Source organism: Choloepus didactylus, chromosome 9 (genome assembly GCF_015220235.1).
Source record: "Choloepus didactylus isolate mChoDid1 chromosome 9, mChoDid1.pri, whole genome shotgun sequence".
NCBI classification, from domain to species: Eukaryota; Metazoa; Chordata; class Mammalia; order Pilosa; family Megalonychidae; genus Choloepus; species Choloepus didactylus.
Genome location: NC_051315.1, coordinates 111,422,036 through 111,442,801, shown reverse-complemented (window position 1 = coordinate 111,442,801; position 20,766 = coordinate 111,422,036). Strand labels below are relative to the sequence as shown.

At 38.1% G+C, this 20,766-nt stretch overlaps 1 protein-coding gene and 1 pseudogene across 1 annotated transcript in view; both read right to left on the bottom strand.

The window, feature by feature from the left end:
• Positions 1-20,766, bottom strand: part of CNOT9 (CCR4-NOT transcription complex subunit 9) — a 38,569-nt gene continuing 17,803 nt past the window's right edge. Inside the window, exons 5-8 of the mRNA XM_037848586.1 lie at positions 13,957-14,066; positions 4,013-4,111; positions 3,710-3,801; positions 1-2,293 (exon numbers count right to left, since the gene is read on the bottom strand). Of these exons, the coding sequence (XP_037704514.1) occupies positions 2,125-2,293; positions 3,710-3,801; positions 4,013-4,111; positions 13,957-14,066 (470 nt within the window). The 3' untranslated portion in view covers positions 1-2,124. The remainder of the gene's footprint in view (positions 2,294-3,709; positions 3,802-4,012; positions 4,112-13,956; positions 14,067-20,766) is intronic.
• LOC119543660 lies at positions 5,801-8,043 on the bottom strand (annotated as a pseudogene).

Sequence of the window (20,766 nt, the reverse complement as noted above, 5' to 3'; positions counted from 1 at the left end):
TATTTTTTACAAAAACAGAAGCATATTTTATTTCAATCCTGTTGAGGGAGTGAGGGATGGAAAACATAAAATGAGGGGAGGGGTCTCTTTAAACACACACACAGACACACAAAACATCAGGATCAACTATAAGGAATAATACCCATTTCCAACACCCCTCCCCATTCTATGTGGGGTCCAAGGCCAGCTGAGGGAGAATAGATGGGGCAAGAATTAAGACACTATTGGCATAGTAACATGGCCAATGCACTGAAAGATGGAGAGAGAAGAGAATTTCCCAGGGAGCAAGGCCCTGGCCTCAGCTGCTTCCCCAGTGGAGGGGGAATGAGAAAACTTCGGCTCAGCAGGAAGGCAGCTGGCAAATTATCAGGGTTTCTCTAGTTGGACTCTCCAAATCACAGACCATGGGCTGACGGGAATCAAGTTGTTTACCAGTTCATGCTGTTGTTCTCCGCTTTCTCCAAGACCTTTTCTCTTCAGGTTTGAGATTATTGAAAGCTGGCCTGGTTCTCCTCTTCATTTTGAAGGCATGGAAGTAAGTGCTTATCCTACACTTCCCACATCTAGGTAACTTAATCACTACTCTCTGGCTCTAAAGAGACAGAAGCCAACTAACAAGGCCGGCTCCCTTTGTGAAAGTCGGCCTGAAAGAGCCCTTGTGTTGGCAAAACTGCCTCTGCAAAGATGTCTCTAAGCCTGCCCCTTACAGATGCTTTCCAGATTTGTTCAGAGACATCTTCAATTGTGTGATATGGACAGAAAATACTTGGTCCCTCTCAAGAGTTGGATTAGCAATCCCATCTTTGGAGATGGGGGTGAGAGAGATAGCAGGTGCTGACAGGGGAAAGGACTGGAGTAAAGCAAAGCAGTTTACGCTAGGTTATAGATGCAAGCCCATGGATTGGGAGAAGAACCATCTGAAGTTCCAGAGGAAGAAGGGGTATTCTCTGACACAATATGAAAAAATGGAAAATATTTTAGTGGCAACTCTGTAATTCCTACAGACCAAAAGGGAATGTGTCAAAACAAAAGACTGAGTGAGTAAGCAGAGCCCAGCCCTCCACTTAAATTGGACTAAAACTGCCTCATTCAGCTAATACTGTTTCAAATATAATCATGAAGGCAGCTGGAGCTGCTGAAATTCACACTAAAGCAAACAATGGGATTAAGTAGCCAATCACTTTAATCCCTCTTTAAAGTCACTCAGAAAATATCTTTGAGGACTTGGATTAAAGGTGAGATCCATCCTCTCCCTTATATACATACCCTCCAGGACAGCCTGATGAATTAAGACATCTGCTGTAAGTTTAATAAGAGAGTGAAAAGAGAAAAGCACTGAGATTTGAGAAAAGCTAGCAGCTAAAGCCAGAAACAAGGATAAGGTCCTTGTGGCATATAGGACCTCAGGAGAACGGGAGAGAGGAGGGAAATCAGGGGCGGGGTCCTGTCATCCTTTGGCTTTACATCTTTCCCCTGCCTCCCACTCCTCCCAACAGCTCAATGCAGCTATTGGCCTGCGGAGGGGATGTAATGCCCAGACCAACTTTTTATTGAGCTTATGCAGCTAACAGGCTTGTAAACAGTGCCAATCGACAAAATTTTGCTGAATATTACAGCTCGTGTCTACTAAACACACCTCTCTCTGAGATTAAAAACGAAAAACCAAAGTAAACAGACACTAAGAGAGAGAATGAAGAGACACATCTTGAGTCTTCCAGGAAGGCAAAATAAAAAATGCCACATGGCTTGGTCCCAGGCATTCACCATGCCTAGAGTGCTGCTGCTATCACCAGTCTCCCCTCCTTGCCAGTGGCTAGCTGTGGATGGGGGAGAAGGGTCATCTTGGGCATGCTGCAAATACAGCATTTGCTGGTGTTGACACCCTCCTGGGGCTGTGGTGGCAGACTGCTGTGTCAGAAGCCCATTTCCTGGGAGTAGCGGAGGGAGCCCAGGTCCTCAAGGCAGCGCATACACCTCAGCAGGGGTACCTTGCCCCCTTTCTCCAGTGCGGTTCAGCATTGAGGTTGTCTGTTCCCAGTCAGCGATAAAACCTGAGCTGTTTTCCTCGTAGGTTCCTCCTCCCTTCCCCAACTTGGGGAAGCAGTAGGAAGGGATAGGGGAGGATCACTGAGGGGGTAGGGGGATACCCCGGGGGTCGGTGACCTGGCCTTCTTGAAGGTTCTTCACTAGTTGTGCAAGCCAGCGTTTCGTGGTGGTGTCATCTTTTAGCACCTGAGCAAAAGTTGTGTCCTTCAGCTGGTCAGGGAGGCACTGCCTGAGAGCTTCACGTGCCCTACATCAAAAACAAACAAACCAACCAGGGAGACCAACAAATAAACCCACATTTTGGGGACAGGGAAGAGCCCCTTTCTTAGACATAAATATACAGAATCCCCTAGAATCTATGGCTGTCAAGTTACTTTAAGAAGTCATTAAAATTCTTTTAAAGCTTGTATTAGGCCTAAGCTCAGAGATCTTCAGGATCTGTTGTCTGCAAACACTTTCAGAATGATGCCCCAATGCAGAATTTCATGAAAAAGCAAAATGGACGAAAAGGTGCAATAGTTTACTTCAATCCTAACTTCTTTCTATTTTATTACTGTATGTACTATGAAAATACTCATAGTAGAAATACATGAATATGTTCCGGGTTACAGTAAATGAAGTATTTAAAAAATTGGTATATTAAAAGAGTATGTTATAACCTGACTTTAAACACAATAAATTAATGAATTTTAATTTTATACTAACTTATAAATTTGTGTTTTTGAAGAAACTGCTTCAATTTTATAGTTAAAGCCTTTAATAACAGATAAGCAGTAAACCCAAAATTATGGCAGCAGAATTATGAGATCAACTTTTAAATGTTTAATTTTCTCTAAAAAGATGACCAGCAGAAAGTCAACCCTGAAAACCTCAAAATGGTAAGCATTAACTATTTATAGAGTTTTTAAATACAAAGTTAGGCTTTTGTATTCAGTCTAGTTTTCTTTGTACAAACAGAACTTTAAATAAACCACATTTTCAAAGTTTGATGAAAACAGGAAGCAGGATAAAATGGCTGAAGAAATAGCTCAGTGGCAGGAGGCTGAACTCACATTAAATCAAGTTATCCCCTTTCCTAGGAGCACAGAAATCACTCCATTACGTGGTTTTGCAGAATGTGAGCAAGTGGCTTTCACCATGAATTATGGATTTACAAAGCAAAAGGTCAAACAGTTCTAAAATGCATTTTATCTAAAATATATGATTTCTGACAGAAAGATTATTAACATAGGGAGGTACAATGGTTGGCTTGAGGCCATTAAAGGAATCAAGGAGAGAACTGGAAATATAATTCAAGAACCCTTGGGGCTATGTTCCCTTTTAAGAGGTCTTTGAAATATACTTCTCTTTCTAATCACTTGGAGTAGCAATAGAAAGCTCAAACTACAGGAGTAATAATACATGATATGGCTTCCCTGGGAATTGTTTGGACTCCCTGGAATTTCAAAGTAGGGTACAGAGTTACAGTGTGGATATACAACTCTGATGGATTTTTCAACATAGCACTTCAAATTTTAAAGGTCTTAATCAAGTTTTGGCCCAGATAAACTAAATATAGTTATATCCCTTCCCTCTCCTGAAGATACAGGAGCTTTGACATGAGATGGGGCAACCATTCAGCAGAGTATTTCCCCAAAGTCCTATAAATCCTGTAAATGTTTACCTGGGATTATCTGAGAGTCGAAGGTAACATCTCACTACATGCTTCAGCAAACGGGCGGAAGGCTCTTTGGATAGCTGCAGGACCATTTTACCCTGTTTCCCCGCAAATGGCAGATGGGGTAGGGAAAAAATACACAAGATATAAAATAATCCTCATGGATCTAAGAGGTCAGATATTCCAAGAATCATTATACAATGTTCCAGAGCTGTTATCTCTAGTTGGAAGCTCGATGCATTATCATTTTTATATATTGCCAATAGTGAGCAAAAGTAGTTGCAAAAAGGGATAGATGAAAGAACTCACCAAGATCATGGCAACATGGGAGAAACGCTCATATGTCTGACATATATAAGCCAAACCAGTGTCATCTAAGAGGATTTTCTGGAGGATGAATGTGGCAACCTGGAGTAAAACAAATTAAAGGAATTCAAAAGGTTGCTCCTATTTGTCTTCCAAGTGATAACTCATTGTCCCAGGAGTGACCATCAATCAGAAAACTGAACAAGCAGAGACCCTTGTATAATGCATGGTGATGAACAGAAAAGCAAGCAGTAGACAACTTAGGAAACTATTAAAGATGTTTTTTTTTTTAATTCAGTTTTATTGAGATATATTCATATACCATACTATCATCCATGGTGTACAATCAACTGTTCACGTACCATCTTACAGTTGTGAAGATGTGTTTTTATAGAACCACAATTCACTCTACCAGACATGCATAGCATGCAAAAAAATTAATGCATATTACCATATTGAGCAATTACTATGTGCCAGAACTTTCCCTAAAGGCTAGATATAACATCTTATTTCCACAATAAACCTACTGTGAAATAGGTACATTATTCTCATTTTACATAAAAGGGTAGGTTCAGAGGAATTATCAGACTTTCTTAGTTACTGAACACCTACTTAGCTACGTATGACTGCAAATCAATAATAAACCTTGTCAGGTTAAGATCCCAAGTGACAAAGCTACTAAGCCACAGAGCCAAGATCCAAACCTACTGTGAATGCCACAGCTCCTTCTCTTTTCCACAGGACAGGATAATTTTAGAAATTCAGTTATGTCCCATCTCTTCCAAATGAGGCATGTAAGGCCTTTCCTAATTTTAAAAGGTCTTTAAGAAGATTTTTTTTTTCTTTTTCTACATTTAATAAAAACATTTTCTGATTTGAGACTCTGGAAGTCTTTTCAGTCTCATATATATATATGGATATCTCTCTCTCTATATATGGATATATATATTTTTTGGTAAATCCTCCCACCTCCCCCCTAAAATGCCTTAAAACACATGGTTTAACAGTGGCTGCACAGAAAATATACACTTTTGGAGTCTGACTTTCATGTAAATATAAATATATAAAATGTAAACTGAGTCAACAGAGAAATCTACAAAATTTTTCTTTAAAAATAATAAAAACAAAATTCATTTCTAGTTACAGCGCCGTTAAAATACGTGCAAGTCCTAAGATTCAGAACCAGAGTTCGGCAGCTATGAATGTCAGCATCACCCCATACAGCAAAAGATAAAGAGGCTGAAAAAGAGATCAGACTTCAGTTAGAGATAAACAAAATGGAGTTGGTTAGGACTAAGGTAAATCATACTAAAGGGTAAAGGACAACACTGACGGTGTTTTACAACTTCAACTTCTGTGTGAGATCAAAGAAGAGATTTTTTTGGTGCAAAATCTGTATTTTCTGTAGCACATTGCATAATTTAACTTGTATGGCCAGTTTATTCAAACACCATAATTACATGGAACTTTGAATAGGGAGTGAGAGCTGGTGAGCTTGTACAGGTTAGTGTGAAGCCCTGATATAATTTGGGCAAAGAATAAAAATGTATTTTCAAAGCCCCCTTGACGGACTGGGGAAAAATGTGGAAATATTAAACTTACCCAACCTGGGGAATCCTTGGTTTTCTCACAAGCATTTTTTGTGTCCTTTTTTACTTTAATTTTAATTCTCATTTTAATTTTTTTTTTTTGAGCAATGAAAATGTTCAAAAACTGATTGTGCTGATGAATGCACAACTATATGAGGGTGCTGTGAACAATTAATTATACACCTTGGATGATTGTACGGTATGCAAATATATCTCAATAAATTGAATTAAAAACAAACAAACAAAAACAAAGAAATAACAAACAAACAATGTGCAAGCATCATATCCAAGTGGATTTCTATTGCAATGTTCGACAAAGACCTGAGTGGAAATTTCTTTGAGAAACCTCAAGGCTCTACTTCAAGGGAGTTGACAGCCTCCCTCCCAAACTCCTGGAGGGGCACCTGGACCACTCAGAAAGAGAAGAAGCTCCCCTGGTCACCAGCTTTGCTTCTAAATGGAAGGGTTTGAGCTGGATCCACTGTGGATTTTAAAGCCACAGCTGAAACTAGCTGCTTCCGGTGGAGTTTGAACTGACATGGTTTGAATTTATGTTGTGGTTATAATTGGTCTTGGAATTGGGTGAATTCTTAGAATTGTACTGATGCTGACATTTGACGAGTCTCTAGAGCAGCCTTTTCTTTGGTGGCTCTAGAGGGTGATTTCTGTTCAGGTCTGGTGAGAGGGTACCGTGAGGTCCAAGCATGTTCAGCTCCTTAAAGATTCTGTCTCTACCATCTCATTTTGCCATGGGATGGACATGGAGCCTGTGGAGAACTTGGAGTAGAAGTTATCATCTCTGTGGTCCAAGTTGACATCTTTCACAGTGGAGAACTGCTCAATGTCCAGCACGTCCTTACAGTACACAGCCAGGGGTCTGCAAAGAAGGGAGGATCCAACATCCCAGTTTCTAAACACTTCAAATTCATGTTCTGAAAAAAGGGGTTTCTTGACTTCTGCAGCCCCCTCTTCCTGGCAGCCCAGCTTCTGATTTGCATCTTTGGTGAGCAGCATTTTGCAGATGGACTTGGCTTCCTTGGGGAACTTGTGGGAGTATACCTCCTCGGTTACCAGGACCCGGCTGTTCACCTCCTCCCACTGCACCTTCTTCTTGTGCCCGTGGAAGGGTGACTGGCCCTGGATCATTTCATAGATGAGGCAGCCCAGACCCCAGTAGTCAGGGATCAGATCGTATCTGCAGTTGTTCAGGACCTCCAGAGCCATGTAGCCAACAGTGCCCACCTAGCCTTGGATCAAGTCCCCCCCCAGGGATCTTCACAGCCAGGCCCAGATCCAAGATTCAAAATATAGCCGTAATCATCTACAGGACATTTTCAGGCTTTACATCTCTGTAGATGGTGTTCTCTAAGTGGAGGTCTTCCAAGATGCACAGAATCTCTGCCCCATAAAACAGGGCCTGCTCCTCCTCAAAACGAGGGTTGCCATGTTTAGATTTGGAACTTAAGGTTGCCCCTGCTTGTGATGGTCAGTACCAAGCACAGCATGTCTTAGGTCTCGTAGGCATAGGCTAGGATGACCACAAACTGACTGCTGACCTTCTCCAGGATCTGCATCTCATTGGGTGCCATCAACTTCCCCTTTCCTCTTTTTGATCCTCTTCTTCTCCAACGGTTTGCAGGCATACATTTTCCCCATGGCCCAAACTTGGCAGGCACAGACCTTCCTGAAGTCCCCCTTTCCTAAGCACTTGATTCTGCCTGAAAGTGTTTTTGGTCACTAGTTGCCTTTCTAACCATTTCCATGGCAGAAAGCAGTTGAAATACACGCTGTCCAGGTATTCCTGGAATGGTATTCCCCTCATATAGTTGTGGACAGACTGTGCACAGGCAGAAAAGACTTCTTTGCAGGGCCTCTGAAGGAGCTTCTCCTCTGTCTGGGAGACCAGGTCTCAGCCAACTTGGGTAACAAAAACTGGGGACTTTGGGGTGAGGTACTTAGTCATAATTTCCTTCCCTTTCTCTCCCAGTTTCTCATCTGGAGTAACTTCATATTCTGCCGAGTCCAGGAACTGAATGTAACATGGCAGCCCAAGTCTGGTCTCACAGAAGTGCCGGGTAAAGCAACCTCCCAATTGGCAGCTTGTCACATAAACTGCAGTAATCTCTGTCTATGGTCCTTCAGAGGTCTTCACATAGGCTAATGTGGGGGAACTTCAGGACTTCCTTCCACTTCTTGCTTTTTCCTTTGCATTTTCCTCCACCCTCTTCCTTGGCTTTCAGCAAGACCATGTTGGCCACAGTATTTTCCAGCTCCACTGACAGTCTGCAGTCAGCAAGCGAGCCAGTCAGTGGGGCTGTCAGTGCCTGGGGGTGTGGTGCTGCCGCCCCTGCTGACGCTGGTGCTTATTATGCATGCGTGCTTACCTCATAGTTCCTGCTTTTATCCCTAGGAGTTTTCCCCTTCTGCAAAGAGGAGCTTCCTCCCTTTGTCCGCCTCTCCCCTCCCTCAGAAATGTCTCCCCTGCCCCCTGCATTTCTCTGTCACTCAATTTTCCAAAAAATAAGATTTTAATCTTCTCTTTGAAAATTTTTCCAACAACAGTGATAAAGTATTTCCTGGCTGTAAATCTAGCCTCAATTCTTTGCCTGTCAAATTAAGCTCATTAACTCTTATACAGAAGTATTGAAAAAATAATAATTTAATTAAAATCCAACAATTTTTACAGTGAATCTCTTCCTTGGGTGCTCATCAGAAACACCATTTTACCGAGGTGTAACATCGTGGTAGGTTGAATAATGGCCCTAAAGATATTCACATCCTAATCACCAAAATGTATGGATATTACCTCGTATGGTGAAAAAGACCTTGCAGATGTGATTAAGTTAAGAATACTGAGAAGGAAAGATTATTTTGGATTTCCAAGTGGATCCTAAATGTAATCACACATGTACGTTATAAAAGGGAGGCAGAGGGAGATCTGACAACAGAGGTGATGTGAAAGAAGCAAAGAGAGAGTAGAAGATGCTACACTGCTGGCTTTGAAGATGGAGGAGGGGGTCACGAGCCAAGGAGTGTAAGGAATGCAGCTCTAGAAGGGGAAAAGGCTCCCCTAGAGCCTCCACAGGGACTGTGGCCCTGCTGACACCCGGACTTTAGCTCAGTGAAACTGATTTCGGACTTTGTGCCTCCAAAACTGTAAGAAAATAGATTTGTATTGCTTTAAAAGCCACTGAGTTTGTGGAATTTGTTATAGCAGCAATAGAAAACTAATATATTCATGTATAAAATAAAATGTAAAAAAAATACATATACAAAGTAAAATATTAAGTGTAGCTTGATGAATTTTTACTTATGTTCATATTTGTTAACTACAACCAATTCTAGTACCCTAGAAGATTCCCTTGCGCCCCCTTCCCAGTCAAGATCCTTCCCTCAGAGGTAACCACTATCTCAACTTATCCCCACTGACTGGTTCTGCCTATTCTTGAACACACATGAACTCATATGTATCTTCTTTCATCAACATAAAGCCTCTCAGTTATCCATGTTGTTGCATATACAGTATCAGCAGTTCATTCTTTTTAACTAGTGTTTCATTTTAAATTTTGTGACTATACCACAATTTATTTATCCTTTATGAATAAAGCTGCTATAAACATTCTTGTACATGTTTCAAGGTACTTGAGAGGTCATTTCTTTCGGGTATAAAGAGGAGTAGAACTGCTGCTTCGCAGGGTAGGTTTATGTTTAGTTTAAATGGATACTGCCAAACAACTTTCCAAAGTGGTTAAACTGCATATTCACTTAAGAGGATTTTATACAAAATACAAATGCCCAGACTTTACCATCCTGGAGAATGATTCGGCATGTCCAATGACCTGGACAACTGTATTTTAAAACACTTCACAGGTGATTATGTCACACAGCCCCAATTGTGAACCTCTGTTTTACTGGGTGCCTGTTTTTTTTGGGGCAAGGTGTTATACTAAGTTTTGTACATAAAAAATGAACATAATAAGGTCTCTGTTTGCACGGAGCAAAGGAAGAAAGACAAGCCAAGAACTGACTATTAACTACAAAAGGTAGGATATAGGAAGTATTCCACTTGAGGCATAAAGGCCAATAGGAATCTAGAGACAGGATGGATTAATTCTAATTCTGGGCAAGGAATGGAAATAGGAGAGGGATTATTGGAACAGAGGTTCCTGGAAGGGGTAATTGAGCGGGTTATTGGAGAAAATTAAGAAAATAAAGATAAGGAAAACAATTTAAATCCTATAATTCTACTATCCCAAGACAATCACTGTAACCTTTTGGGCATAAATTCATTGTCTCTCCCTTTTTTTTTTCCAACACAAAAGTCTAAATTATATATTCATTTAATTTGTTATCTTTCCACATCAATATATAAATATACTTTTAATGACTGCATAGTATTTCATTATATGGACATACCATGAATTATTGACTGTTATTTGTATTTCCAGTATTTCAATATTGTATGGCAATAAATATTATTATAGCTAAAATCCATGTATTGACATTGAAGTTCCTAATATTTCTAGAAGTAGCAGCATTGAAAAAAGGCACAAACAAAACATTAAGACTTCTGATCCCAAAGTGGTATTTGAGAACACCTGGTTCCCGAATGTTCACAAAAATTAGATATAAAAGCTCTTCTACTACTTATGAACTTAGAATTCATAAACATAAACACTCACAGATATGAACAAAGCTATGCTCCAGAGCAAAAACTATATCAGTGATATCAATTTTCAGTGACAATATACAATCACTTTTATCAAACTGAGCTTCCCTTCGAGGCTGAAAAAACAAAACAAAACATAATTAATGCCACCACGTCTGATAAGAGAAAAGCTTTGAGAGGGTGGATAGTGCTGTTCAGAAGAGATTTACAATTTCAATGGAAACAAAGAAAACTAAAAAGATTGAAAATTCAAAGTGATGAGAAAACAAAGAATGTTTTTTTGAAAACAAAGAAGTGTGGATGGGAGGCATAGTTTGACAGAACAATTCCGAAAGACAAACAAATCATGCAACATGTAGAAAGTGCTTTCAAACGGAGATAAGAGGGAGTGCCAAAAATGGAAAAACTTCTAAGTGTGTGGTTAGAGGACATTTATGCCATATACCATTATCCTGATGCTAATTCAAGTGAAGGCTAGGTTCTTAAACTTGTGTGTGTTGGGGGCGAGTGTATGTGTGTGTGTCATAAACTCCTTTGTGAATCTGAAGAGGGCTATAAACTCAACACTCAAAAAAATTGTATATGCACAAAATTTTGCATGCAGATCACCAAGAAGCTTATCCAAGGAACCCAGGTTAAGAACCATTGTTTTATGGGTAGTAGAGAGCCTTGTAGAATTCTGAATAGATAGTCATGACTGTTCAGAGTTTGAAGAACATTGTTAGGGCATCAATGAAGAACATTTTTAGGGCATCAAAGGTACCTCCATTGTTCTCTCTGAATTTTGTCTACTTTTTCTAGATGTGATATTTAAAGTAATTTTTCTCCTCATTCTCATAAATCAAAATAAAATTACTGAAAGAAACTTAAAGAAAAACACTCTAGTATCATTGCCTCAATACAAGTTTTTAACATGTTACGTTCATGTCTTTGAGATCACCAAAATGAAAAGAAACTGATCACATGAATTTGCTATATCTCCCAACTGAGATATATTATTTTCCTTTACTGTTGAAATGTAAATAATGGAGCAGTTAGAGGAAAACACAATCTTCTGATATGAAATATAAAACCTGATCTAGTGGATAAATATCTGAAGAGGACTACAATGAGGTCTTACTGTGTCTTATCAAAACTCACTGTAGGAGCCAGAATAAACTACAACACCTGAATTACTATCTATACTGCAGTATGTATCTAAATGGTGATTTCTGAATTACTCTTAGGAAAGCAAGACTCAAGGCAGAAGTAGCATTCCCAAATTCCTTGCTATTCCAAAGCAGAGGGCAGAAACAAATGGTAGGAAGAGAATCCTGAATTTGCAGATAACTGTTCCCAAACTATGCTCCACTAAATACTGGCTTATCCATGGCCTATTAAGTGACAGTCTGTGGTGGTGGCAGCATGTGGATTATGCTATTTTGTCCTAATTTTTTTTCCTAAATAATATGTAAAAAAAAACAATACTTACATAATTGTTCTTATTAGCATAAAGGATCAGAGCATGGCAGGATTGCCTGGGTTCAAATCTCAGCCCCATCATTTCTATGTGGTTTTTGGCAAGTTACTTAAGCAATCTAAGCCCTCATTTCCTCATCTGCAATACGGAGATGAGAATCTGATGCGATAATGCATGGATAGTGTTAAAAACAATAACTGACACATAATAGGCACTTAATTAAATACTATTTATTATGCAGTAATCAACATTAATGAAACAGGAACACTGTGTCTGAGAATATCAAGATCCCCTATACAACCTATACATTGATTCAGAAGCATTACTTGCTAATTGACACATATTATGTGTTGTCTGTTCAATTACCACTGATCTACATTATATAGATTACCTGATCAATAAACTGGTATTTTAAACACATAAATCTAATTTTGCTAATTCCTTACAGCAGTTAATTGGTTTGTGAGATTTTTTGTCTACATACTGGAGCATTTCATTATATCTCATAGGCTTCTGTTGGTATTCAGCCAATATATAATTTAAAGAGTAGTCTGTAAATAAAAAGTTTGGAAAATGCTTTCCTAAAGAGTTTTGCCTACATTAGAGATGTCACCAAAGAAGAAAGGGTCTTTTTATGCCTCAGCTACAAGAATACAACTTTAAAAATCTATTCATTGGCAACTACTAATAAAAGGTGACCGAGTATAGTTGTATCCTGTTCCTGAAGTCTGAAATTAGCAAAAAGAACTAAAATTAGGGAAGAAAAGGGGGAGAAGCAGCATGAACATAAGTTCATGTCACTTATCTTTTGTGTGGGTCAGGAGAAAACCGAGAATGGAGGTATACGTATCTCTCTAACACACACACACACACACACACACACACACTCCAGACTGGTGAACTGGGTGGAAAAGTGTTCAGAGGCAAAATACTTGTGCTAAAGCTGCCAACTTCAGCTCACACCTCTTTTTCCCATTCATTATTTTAAAATAAATAGCAATCCTAGATAGGACTACTCCCACATGGAAACTTTTGCAGAGACATATCCCAGGAACAAGTAATTAGTAATAATTATCTACATTTTTATAGAAACAAAAGAAAATGCAATTAAAAGATTTTTTTGAAAGTTCAAAGAAAATAAAAAACTCAAAGCAAAGCAGAAAAGACAAGTGTGAAGTGAGAGGGCAGGAAAAAATAAATATAAAATTAAACTGCTAGATATACATATAAAGTGGTTACCACTGGGGAGAGGAACTGAGAGACTGAGGTTGGAGGAGACTTACTTTTATTTGTATACCTTTGGTACTATTTGAACTTCTTATTTTATGCACGTATTACATACTGGAAATAAAACTTAAAAAAATCATTAATTTGCTTACGTTCAACTCAGGAAAAATATTCATTGAATAATTAATTCCATGTGATCATGCATACATCAGAATTAGATTGAATACTGCTAAAAATAGTGATGTGGAAAAGTAGCCTTAAGAAAAATCATGATATGAAATTAAAAAAGAGAGAAAGAAAGAAAGAAAGAACATGATTAGAGAGGGGAAAAAAGACAGATATAGAAAGATAGAATAGCATAACTGATGTTCCTAAAGCAAGAGCCTGGAAAAAATGAAAGAGAAAAGAATAAAAATTAATAACAAAAAAAAAAAAAAAGACACATTATTATGCCCCTCCAGCAAAAATCAGATACAGAATTATCAAATGAACTTCAAGAGAAATAAAAGAAGCTTATAGACATCCACACAACAAAGGCAAGCTCATCTACAAAAGGAAAAAAATTAGGCTGGCTTCAGACTCTTCACTGCAACATTTATTACCAGAAGACAACAGGGCTGTGGCAAAAGTTTCTGAAAGGGAAAAATGAGGTAAGAATTGTATACCTAATCATGTTGTCATTCACATTTAAAGAGCAAAATAAGCAGACGCTCAAACACACACACACACACACACACACACACACTTGATTATGCACACAAAAAAGTCTGGAATAATACACCTGTGATTCAGAAACAAGGGGGTAATTTCTTGTTTAATTTGATATCTCCCTGAATGCTCTGGCTTTTAAAAGACCATTTCATAGTAATTTTTATTCAAAGAAAAAAAATTCATTAAAGATTTGAAAAGCCTGAAAAGAGGCAGAAAATGATCCCAGGCCCATAATGATAAGCAGTTCAAGAGCCAACATAATAAAGAATTGAATTAAGCTAAAAGGACATACCGTTTTAGAAAGTTCACTTCCAGATTCCATAATACGCAAACACAAAGGGATGATTTCTGTTGTCAATAAAAAGTTAATTACTTCTTGTTCATCTGTTTTCACCAGGGCTCCTACAGAAAATATGCACAAACAAAATTATTTTTAGAGTCAGTCAGCAATGAAAGATCAAATTTGGTCCATTACGTAGTTAAGCAGCAGTTTAGCCATTTAAATAATTTTTCTATCGCTCTTGCTGGACAATCTTAAAAAAGAAATCACCAATCTATCTTCTACTTATGTTTCTTTCCAATTTTAAAGCAGGAGAATTCTACATCAATATTAAAGCATATTTCCAGGTAGCAAAGAAATGGTGCCAGTCTGAATACTATTCTCTAGGGGTATAAACAAACACTACTTCCTGGTTATTCAATTGCCCATTTCCAAAAAAGCATAAAGGTTGTAGGATATATCCAAGAGAAAACATAGTTATAAACAAGAAACAAACACACACCCAGATTCTAATCCTGTTTCTACATCTATTTACCTAAGCTTGATAAAGTTATTATCCCTTATTTATAAAATAAAGAATTGGATGTTTTCTAAAATCCACTCCAACTTCTATCATTCCATGGGCTTCTAGACTGACACCATTGCCCATGTGACCAAAACATTTCAATGATGTTTTTTCCATTTTGTATACAGAGAAGCTCCACTAAGTAAATGACGGTTCCCTGGGCCACCCAATGTACCACTAGCTTTTATAAAAACGGCCCTCATTACTTGGACCTGAAATAACTAAAATAAATTGCTTTAGCAGAGAGTAAGGGATATCATTTGCTTTAATCAGAACCAGTAACCTATAAAAGCTATATATCTGAATCCCAGAGCAACCAACACATATTATAATTTAATAATATGACCTAAGGCATGTGTCAAATAATGATTTCCTTTATATTTTACATGTATATCTATAATCCATTCTGAGTCAATCCGTTTTTCATTCTTTTTGCATATGAACATGTGAGTATCCAATTGTTCCCACACCATTCATTGAAAAGACTATCCTTTCTCCACTAAATTAACTTTACTCCTTGGTCAAAAAATCAATTGATCAGATATACGGAGATTTGTTTCTTGACTCTCCATTCTGCTCCACTGATCTACATGTTTATTCTTTTTACAATACTGTTGTCTTGACTAGTGCAATCTTCCAGTAGGTCTGGAAATCAGAACTTGGAAATCCAATTTTGTTGGTTCTTTTTTCAAAAATGTTTCAATATTCTAGTTCCTTGGCTCTTCTATATCAATTTTAGGATCAGCTTATCAATTTCAACAAAAAATCCTGCTGGGATTTTGCTGGAATTGCTTTGAATCTATATATCAGTTTAGGAAAAAAATGATAACAATACTGAGTCTTCCAGTCAGTGAACATGGTATCTCTCCCCTTCATTTAGTTACGTCACCTTTGATTTTTTTCTTTTTTCCCCCTATTCAAGGTTCTATGTAATTATAATGTTTGAGTAAACTGAAGATACAAGTTAAATTATATGGTGTGCTGCAAAAATACAGATTTTGCACTAAATAAACATCTCATTCTTTGGGCCCACACAGAAGCCGAGTTTTAAAACAGTTGATATCATCCTCTACCTTTTAATCTGATATACTACAGTCTCAACCAAGTCCATTTCTTTCATACCTCCAATCGAAGTCTGATTTCCTTTTCAGCCTTTTTAACAGTTGCTGCATGGATCAGCGCTGACACTCACAGCTACTGAGCTCTGGCTCCGAGTCCCAGGTGCCACACAGACACCCAAAGCTCCAGGGACCGACCACGTCACACACAAAAAGCTCAGCATCACAGAATTTAGAAATATCTATTACAACTCATGAATAGATGTGACCGCTGTAAGCGCTTACAATCTAGGAACCTTTCCATAAGGCTTTCCCTAAAATCCATGCTCCCAGATTCAATTCTCAGAGTTTACATACCATTGTTGGTCCATATTAATGAGATGCTCTCATGTTTGTCTTCATTTCTGGCTTATTTCACTCAACCTACTGTCCTCAAGGTCCATTCACCTAGTTGCACACCTCACAACTTCATTCCTTCTTGCCACTCCCTCATGTAAAAACATTCTTATATTTCTACATTTAAACACAATCACTGACCACTCTAGGTTTCATTAAGTTATACAGTCCCAGTTTTTATCTTCTATCTTTCCTTCTGGTGTCATACATACCCCTAACCCTCCTCTTTCAACCATAATCACAGTCATCTTTGTTCAGTATACTTAACAGTATTGTCTTACCTTCACACAATATTGTTATCCATTTCTGGATCTATACAATAAATCCTCTTGAACATTCTATACTCCTTCAACATCAAATGCCCAATCTCTACCATCACTCTATCTCCCAGTATCTTCATTTCTACACTCTTCTCCAAACCTCTCTCTCCTGTCTTTTCCTATCTGTCCATAGCATTCCCTTTAGTATTTCTTATAGAAGAGGTCTCCTGTTCATGAACTCTCTCAGTGTCTGTTTATCTGTAAATATTTTAAACTCTCCCTCATTTTTGAAGGGACAGTTTTGCTGGGTATAGGATTGCTGGTTGGCAGTTTTTCTCTTTCAGTATCTTGAATATATCATACCACTGCCTTCTCACCTCCATGGTTTCTGCTGAGAGATCTGCTCTTAGTCTTATCAAGCTTCCCTTGTATGTGATGTATTGCTTTTCTCTTGCTGCTTTCAGAATTCTCTTTGTTTTTGACATTTGACAATTTGATTACTAAGTGTCTTGGAATAGGTCTGTTTGGATCAATTCTGTTTGGGGTATACTGAACTTCTTGGTCCTGCAATTTTACGTCTTTCATAAGAGATGGGAAATTTTCATTGATTATTTCCTCTATTATTGTTTCTGCCCTCTTTCCCTTCTCTTCTCCTTCTTGGACATCTATAATTTGTATATTCATGTACTTCATGTTGTCATTCAGCTCCACGAGACTCTGCTCATATTTTTTGATTCTTTTCCCTATCTGTTCTTTTATGTATAAGATTTCAGATGTTCTGTCCTCTAATTCACTGATCCTTTCTTCTCCCTCTCCAAGCCTGCTGTTGTATGTCCCCACTGTGTTTTTCATCTCTTCTATTGTGCCTTTCATTCCCTTAAGTTCTGTCATTTGTTTTTTCAAGCTTACAAAGTCTTCTTTATGGTCACCCAGTATACTTTTCATATCCTTCATCTCTTCTATCATATTTTATTTCAACTCATTGATTGGATTAAAAGATTGGTTTGAACATCTTTAATTAGGTGTTTCAACTCCTAAATCTCAGTTGAGGTTTTAGTTTGTTCTTTTGATTAGGCCATATCTTTGTGTTTCCTGGTGCAGCTATGATTTTTTGCTGTCTAGGAATGTGATTTTCTTGACTGGTTTATTCCAGAGGTTGTTTTCTCTCTTTTGCCTAAGGTTTTCTTGTTGGTTGCCTTTGATCTTTATCTTTCTTTGTTTCTCTTGCTGGCCAGTTGTCAGATTGGCTCTGTTCCCCAGTCTTCCCCCCAAAATCAAGCACCCACTGTGTTCTGCCACAGGGCTGGGAGGTAGGCACTGGGCACCCCAGCAAGTTCACTTGTGTGTGGTAATACAAATCTGCTGTCTTCCAGTGGTGCTCTGTTTTCCACCAACCAGCAAGACCTGGGTTTGTTTTAGAGCCCTGCTGTAAACAGTTGGCTCTTCCGTATTTCTCAGCCAAAACAGGACCAGGTTTCATACTGGGCATGCAGACCAGCTCCTGTGGTCCTATGAAAGGGTCTGGAGCATCTTTTTAAGTATTTCAATTCCCTTGCACCTTCTGGACTGTCCAGTAGATGGCACTGTTCAGTAACTTAATAGTCCTCAAAGGCTGCTTTGCCTTGGAACACAGGCTGTGTCTACACAGGTGAGCTGAAACTGTGGGATTCCTATGCCCTCACTTCGCCGGCCGTAACCTGGCTCAATGTGGGGCTCCACCTGTGGCAAAGTACTCCCTCAGCTGACCCAGTACTCGAGCTGTTCCTAAGGCAAGGAAACAACCACCGGTTGCTGCTTTCCGAAAGGGTGAGGGGAAGGGCTTTCAGACCCAGGGCTGGAAACACAGTCTCTGTCCACATTTTCTCAGTTTCTTTGTCCCTCACTGACCTGGGCCTTGAAATGTACTCTCCTGTCCCCTGGGTCTTCAAACAGTGGGGGTATATCTCACTGCTATAAGAGATTTTATAGTCTGTGTCCATGGTGGAAACAATCCTGTATTCTGATTCTGTGCCTTTCCCACACTGAGACTGAGTGAGGGGGACAAGAGAGGAGTAGCTGGTCAGGGACAGAAGCTTCCTACCTGATATTTCTTCTCATTCTTCAATTCGGCATTTGCAGGGTCCTTCTCTAGTCTATATCCTCCTCTAGAGCTTCAAACAATTCAGAATTGTTCTTTTTTTAATTGAATCTCGGGAGAGAAGTTTTCAGTAGCTGTTTACATCACCATGTTGCCGACGTTACACTTGCTTGTTTATTTTCAATAGGAGTAATATTTGACTTGATCCTTAAAGAACACATAGAATTGGTTTCGGAGGCCAGAAGTTCAAATCAATGTGTTGGCTGGAAGGCTCTCCTTCCCTCCAGGGGTCAGCAGCATTCTGTCTGACTGGCAATCCTTGGATCCCCTGGGTTCCCCATCACATGACAAGGTCTCCTCCTTTCTATTCTGTGTTCTCACTGACTTCCAGCTTTTTCTTCATCAGTGTTTTGTAGTTTTCAGCTAGAAACTTTACACATATTTGGCAAAATTTATATAAAAGTTTTTCACATATTTTAGTGTCCTTATTAACGGTAGTTTAAAAAAAAATTCAGTTTCCAATTGTTTATTGCTCATATATAACATGACTGATTTGTTTATTGACCTTCTATCCTGCAACCTTGCTAAACTCACCTATTAGTTCTAGTAGCTTTTTTGTAGATTCTCTGGGATTTCTTATATAGTCAATCATGTGGTCTGTGAATAGACAGTTTTATTTCTTCCTTTCCAATTTGTATACCCTTTCTGTCTTTCTCTTGCCTTATTGCACTGGCTAGGGCATCCAGTATGATACTGAACAGGAGTAGTGAGAGTAGACATTCATGCTATGTTCCCAACACTTAGGGGAAAACATTCAGTCTTTCACCATTACTATGATGCTAGCTATAGGTTGATTTTGTACAAGCACTGTATCAGGTTGAGAAAGTTCCCTTCTATTCCTAGTACTGAGAGTTTTTATCATGAACGAATTCTGAATTCTGTCACAGATTTTTTTTCACTATAGAAATGATCATATAATTTTTCATCTTTAGTCTAATGATAAGGTCAATAATGTTGAATGATATTTGGAAGGTGAATCAGTTTTGCACTTCTGGGCTAAACCCCTCTTAGTCATAATGATTCTTTTTACATATTGTTGAATTTGATTAGTTAACACTCTGTTGGCAATTTTTTCATCTGGGTTCATGAGGGATACTTGGGCTATAGTTTTCTTTTTGTAATATTTTTGCCTGGTTTTATATCAGAGTAATGGTGGCCTCCTAAAGGAGCTGAGAAGTGTTTCCTACTCTTCTATGTTCTGGAAAAGTTTTGAAGAACCAGCATTATTTCTTTTTTAGATATTTGGTAAAATTCACCAATGAAGCCATCTGGGCCTGGAGTTTTCTATGTTGGAAAGTTTTTAACTACAAAAACAATTTATTTAATGGATATTAAGACTATTCAGGTTATTTTTCTTGAGTGTGCTTTGGCAGATTTGTGTTATTTCAAAGAATTTGTCCATTTCACCTAAGTTACCAAATTTACGGGTATATAGTTGTTAGTATTTATTATCATTTTAATGTCTGTAAAGTCTGTAATAATGTGTCCTTTTGCATTCCTGATATTTGTAATTTGTGTCTTCTCTTTTTTCTCAATCAGTCTAGTCAGAGGTTTATCAATTTCCTTGATTTTTTCAAAGAAGTGGCTTTTGGTTTCATTGATATTACCTATTGTTTCTTAGTTCTCAATTTCTTTGATATCTGCTCTTAACTATTTCCTTCCTCCTGCTTGCTTTGGTTTAATTTGCTTTTCTTTTCCTAATTTCTTAAGGTAATAGCTTAGATCTTTGATGGGAGACCTTTCTCCTTTCTTAAGCATCTAATGCTAAAAATTTCCCTCTAAGCCCTGATTTAGCTGTATTCCACAAATTTTGATATGTTTGGCTTCATTTTTATTCAATTTCAAAGATTTTTCTAATTTCCCTTATGTATTATTTCATTTATATTCAAATTTGTATTATAACCTCTGAGCTGTAATCAAAATGTCTTGGCCCAAATATTCACCTCTCCTTGCTCTCTCCATCGACTTTGAGAAACTGAGTTTCTGAAAATATATGCAAGAGAAGACAATTGGCTTAAAATTCTGTCCAAGTTTTTTTTTTATTCCCTCATTCTTAACCTTTAGCCTAACATCTCATAAATGCTTCACCCTACTGTGGTGGCAAAAAAAAAAAAAAAAAAAACAAAAAAAAAACAAACATCAGAAGATGATTTGAGCCAGAGTTAAGGATACAAATGTTTTCTTTTAGCTGGAACCATGCTGATGTTTTAAACCCTGCATGGGAAATTTTTTTTATCTTAAAAGCAGAAAAGTTTATATTGGAAAAGTTTTTAATTAGAGAAACACTTGGGGGAATATGCAAAAAGCAATGATATTCATTAATATTTCTTAAAAGTAAAATAAAATGTACCTGAGAAATATGACTTCGAAATACCGAAATTTTAAATTATACTTCAAAATCTACAG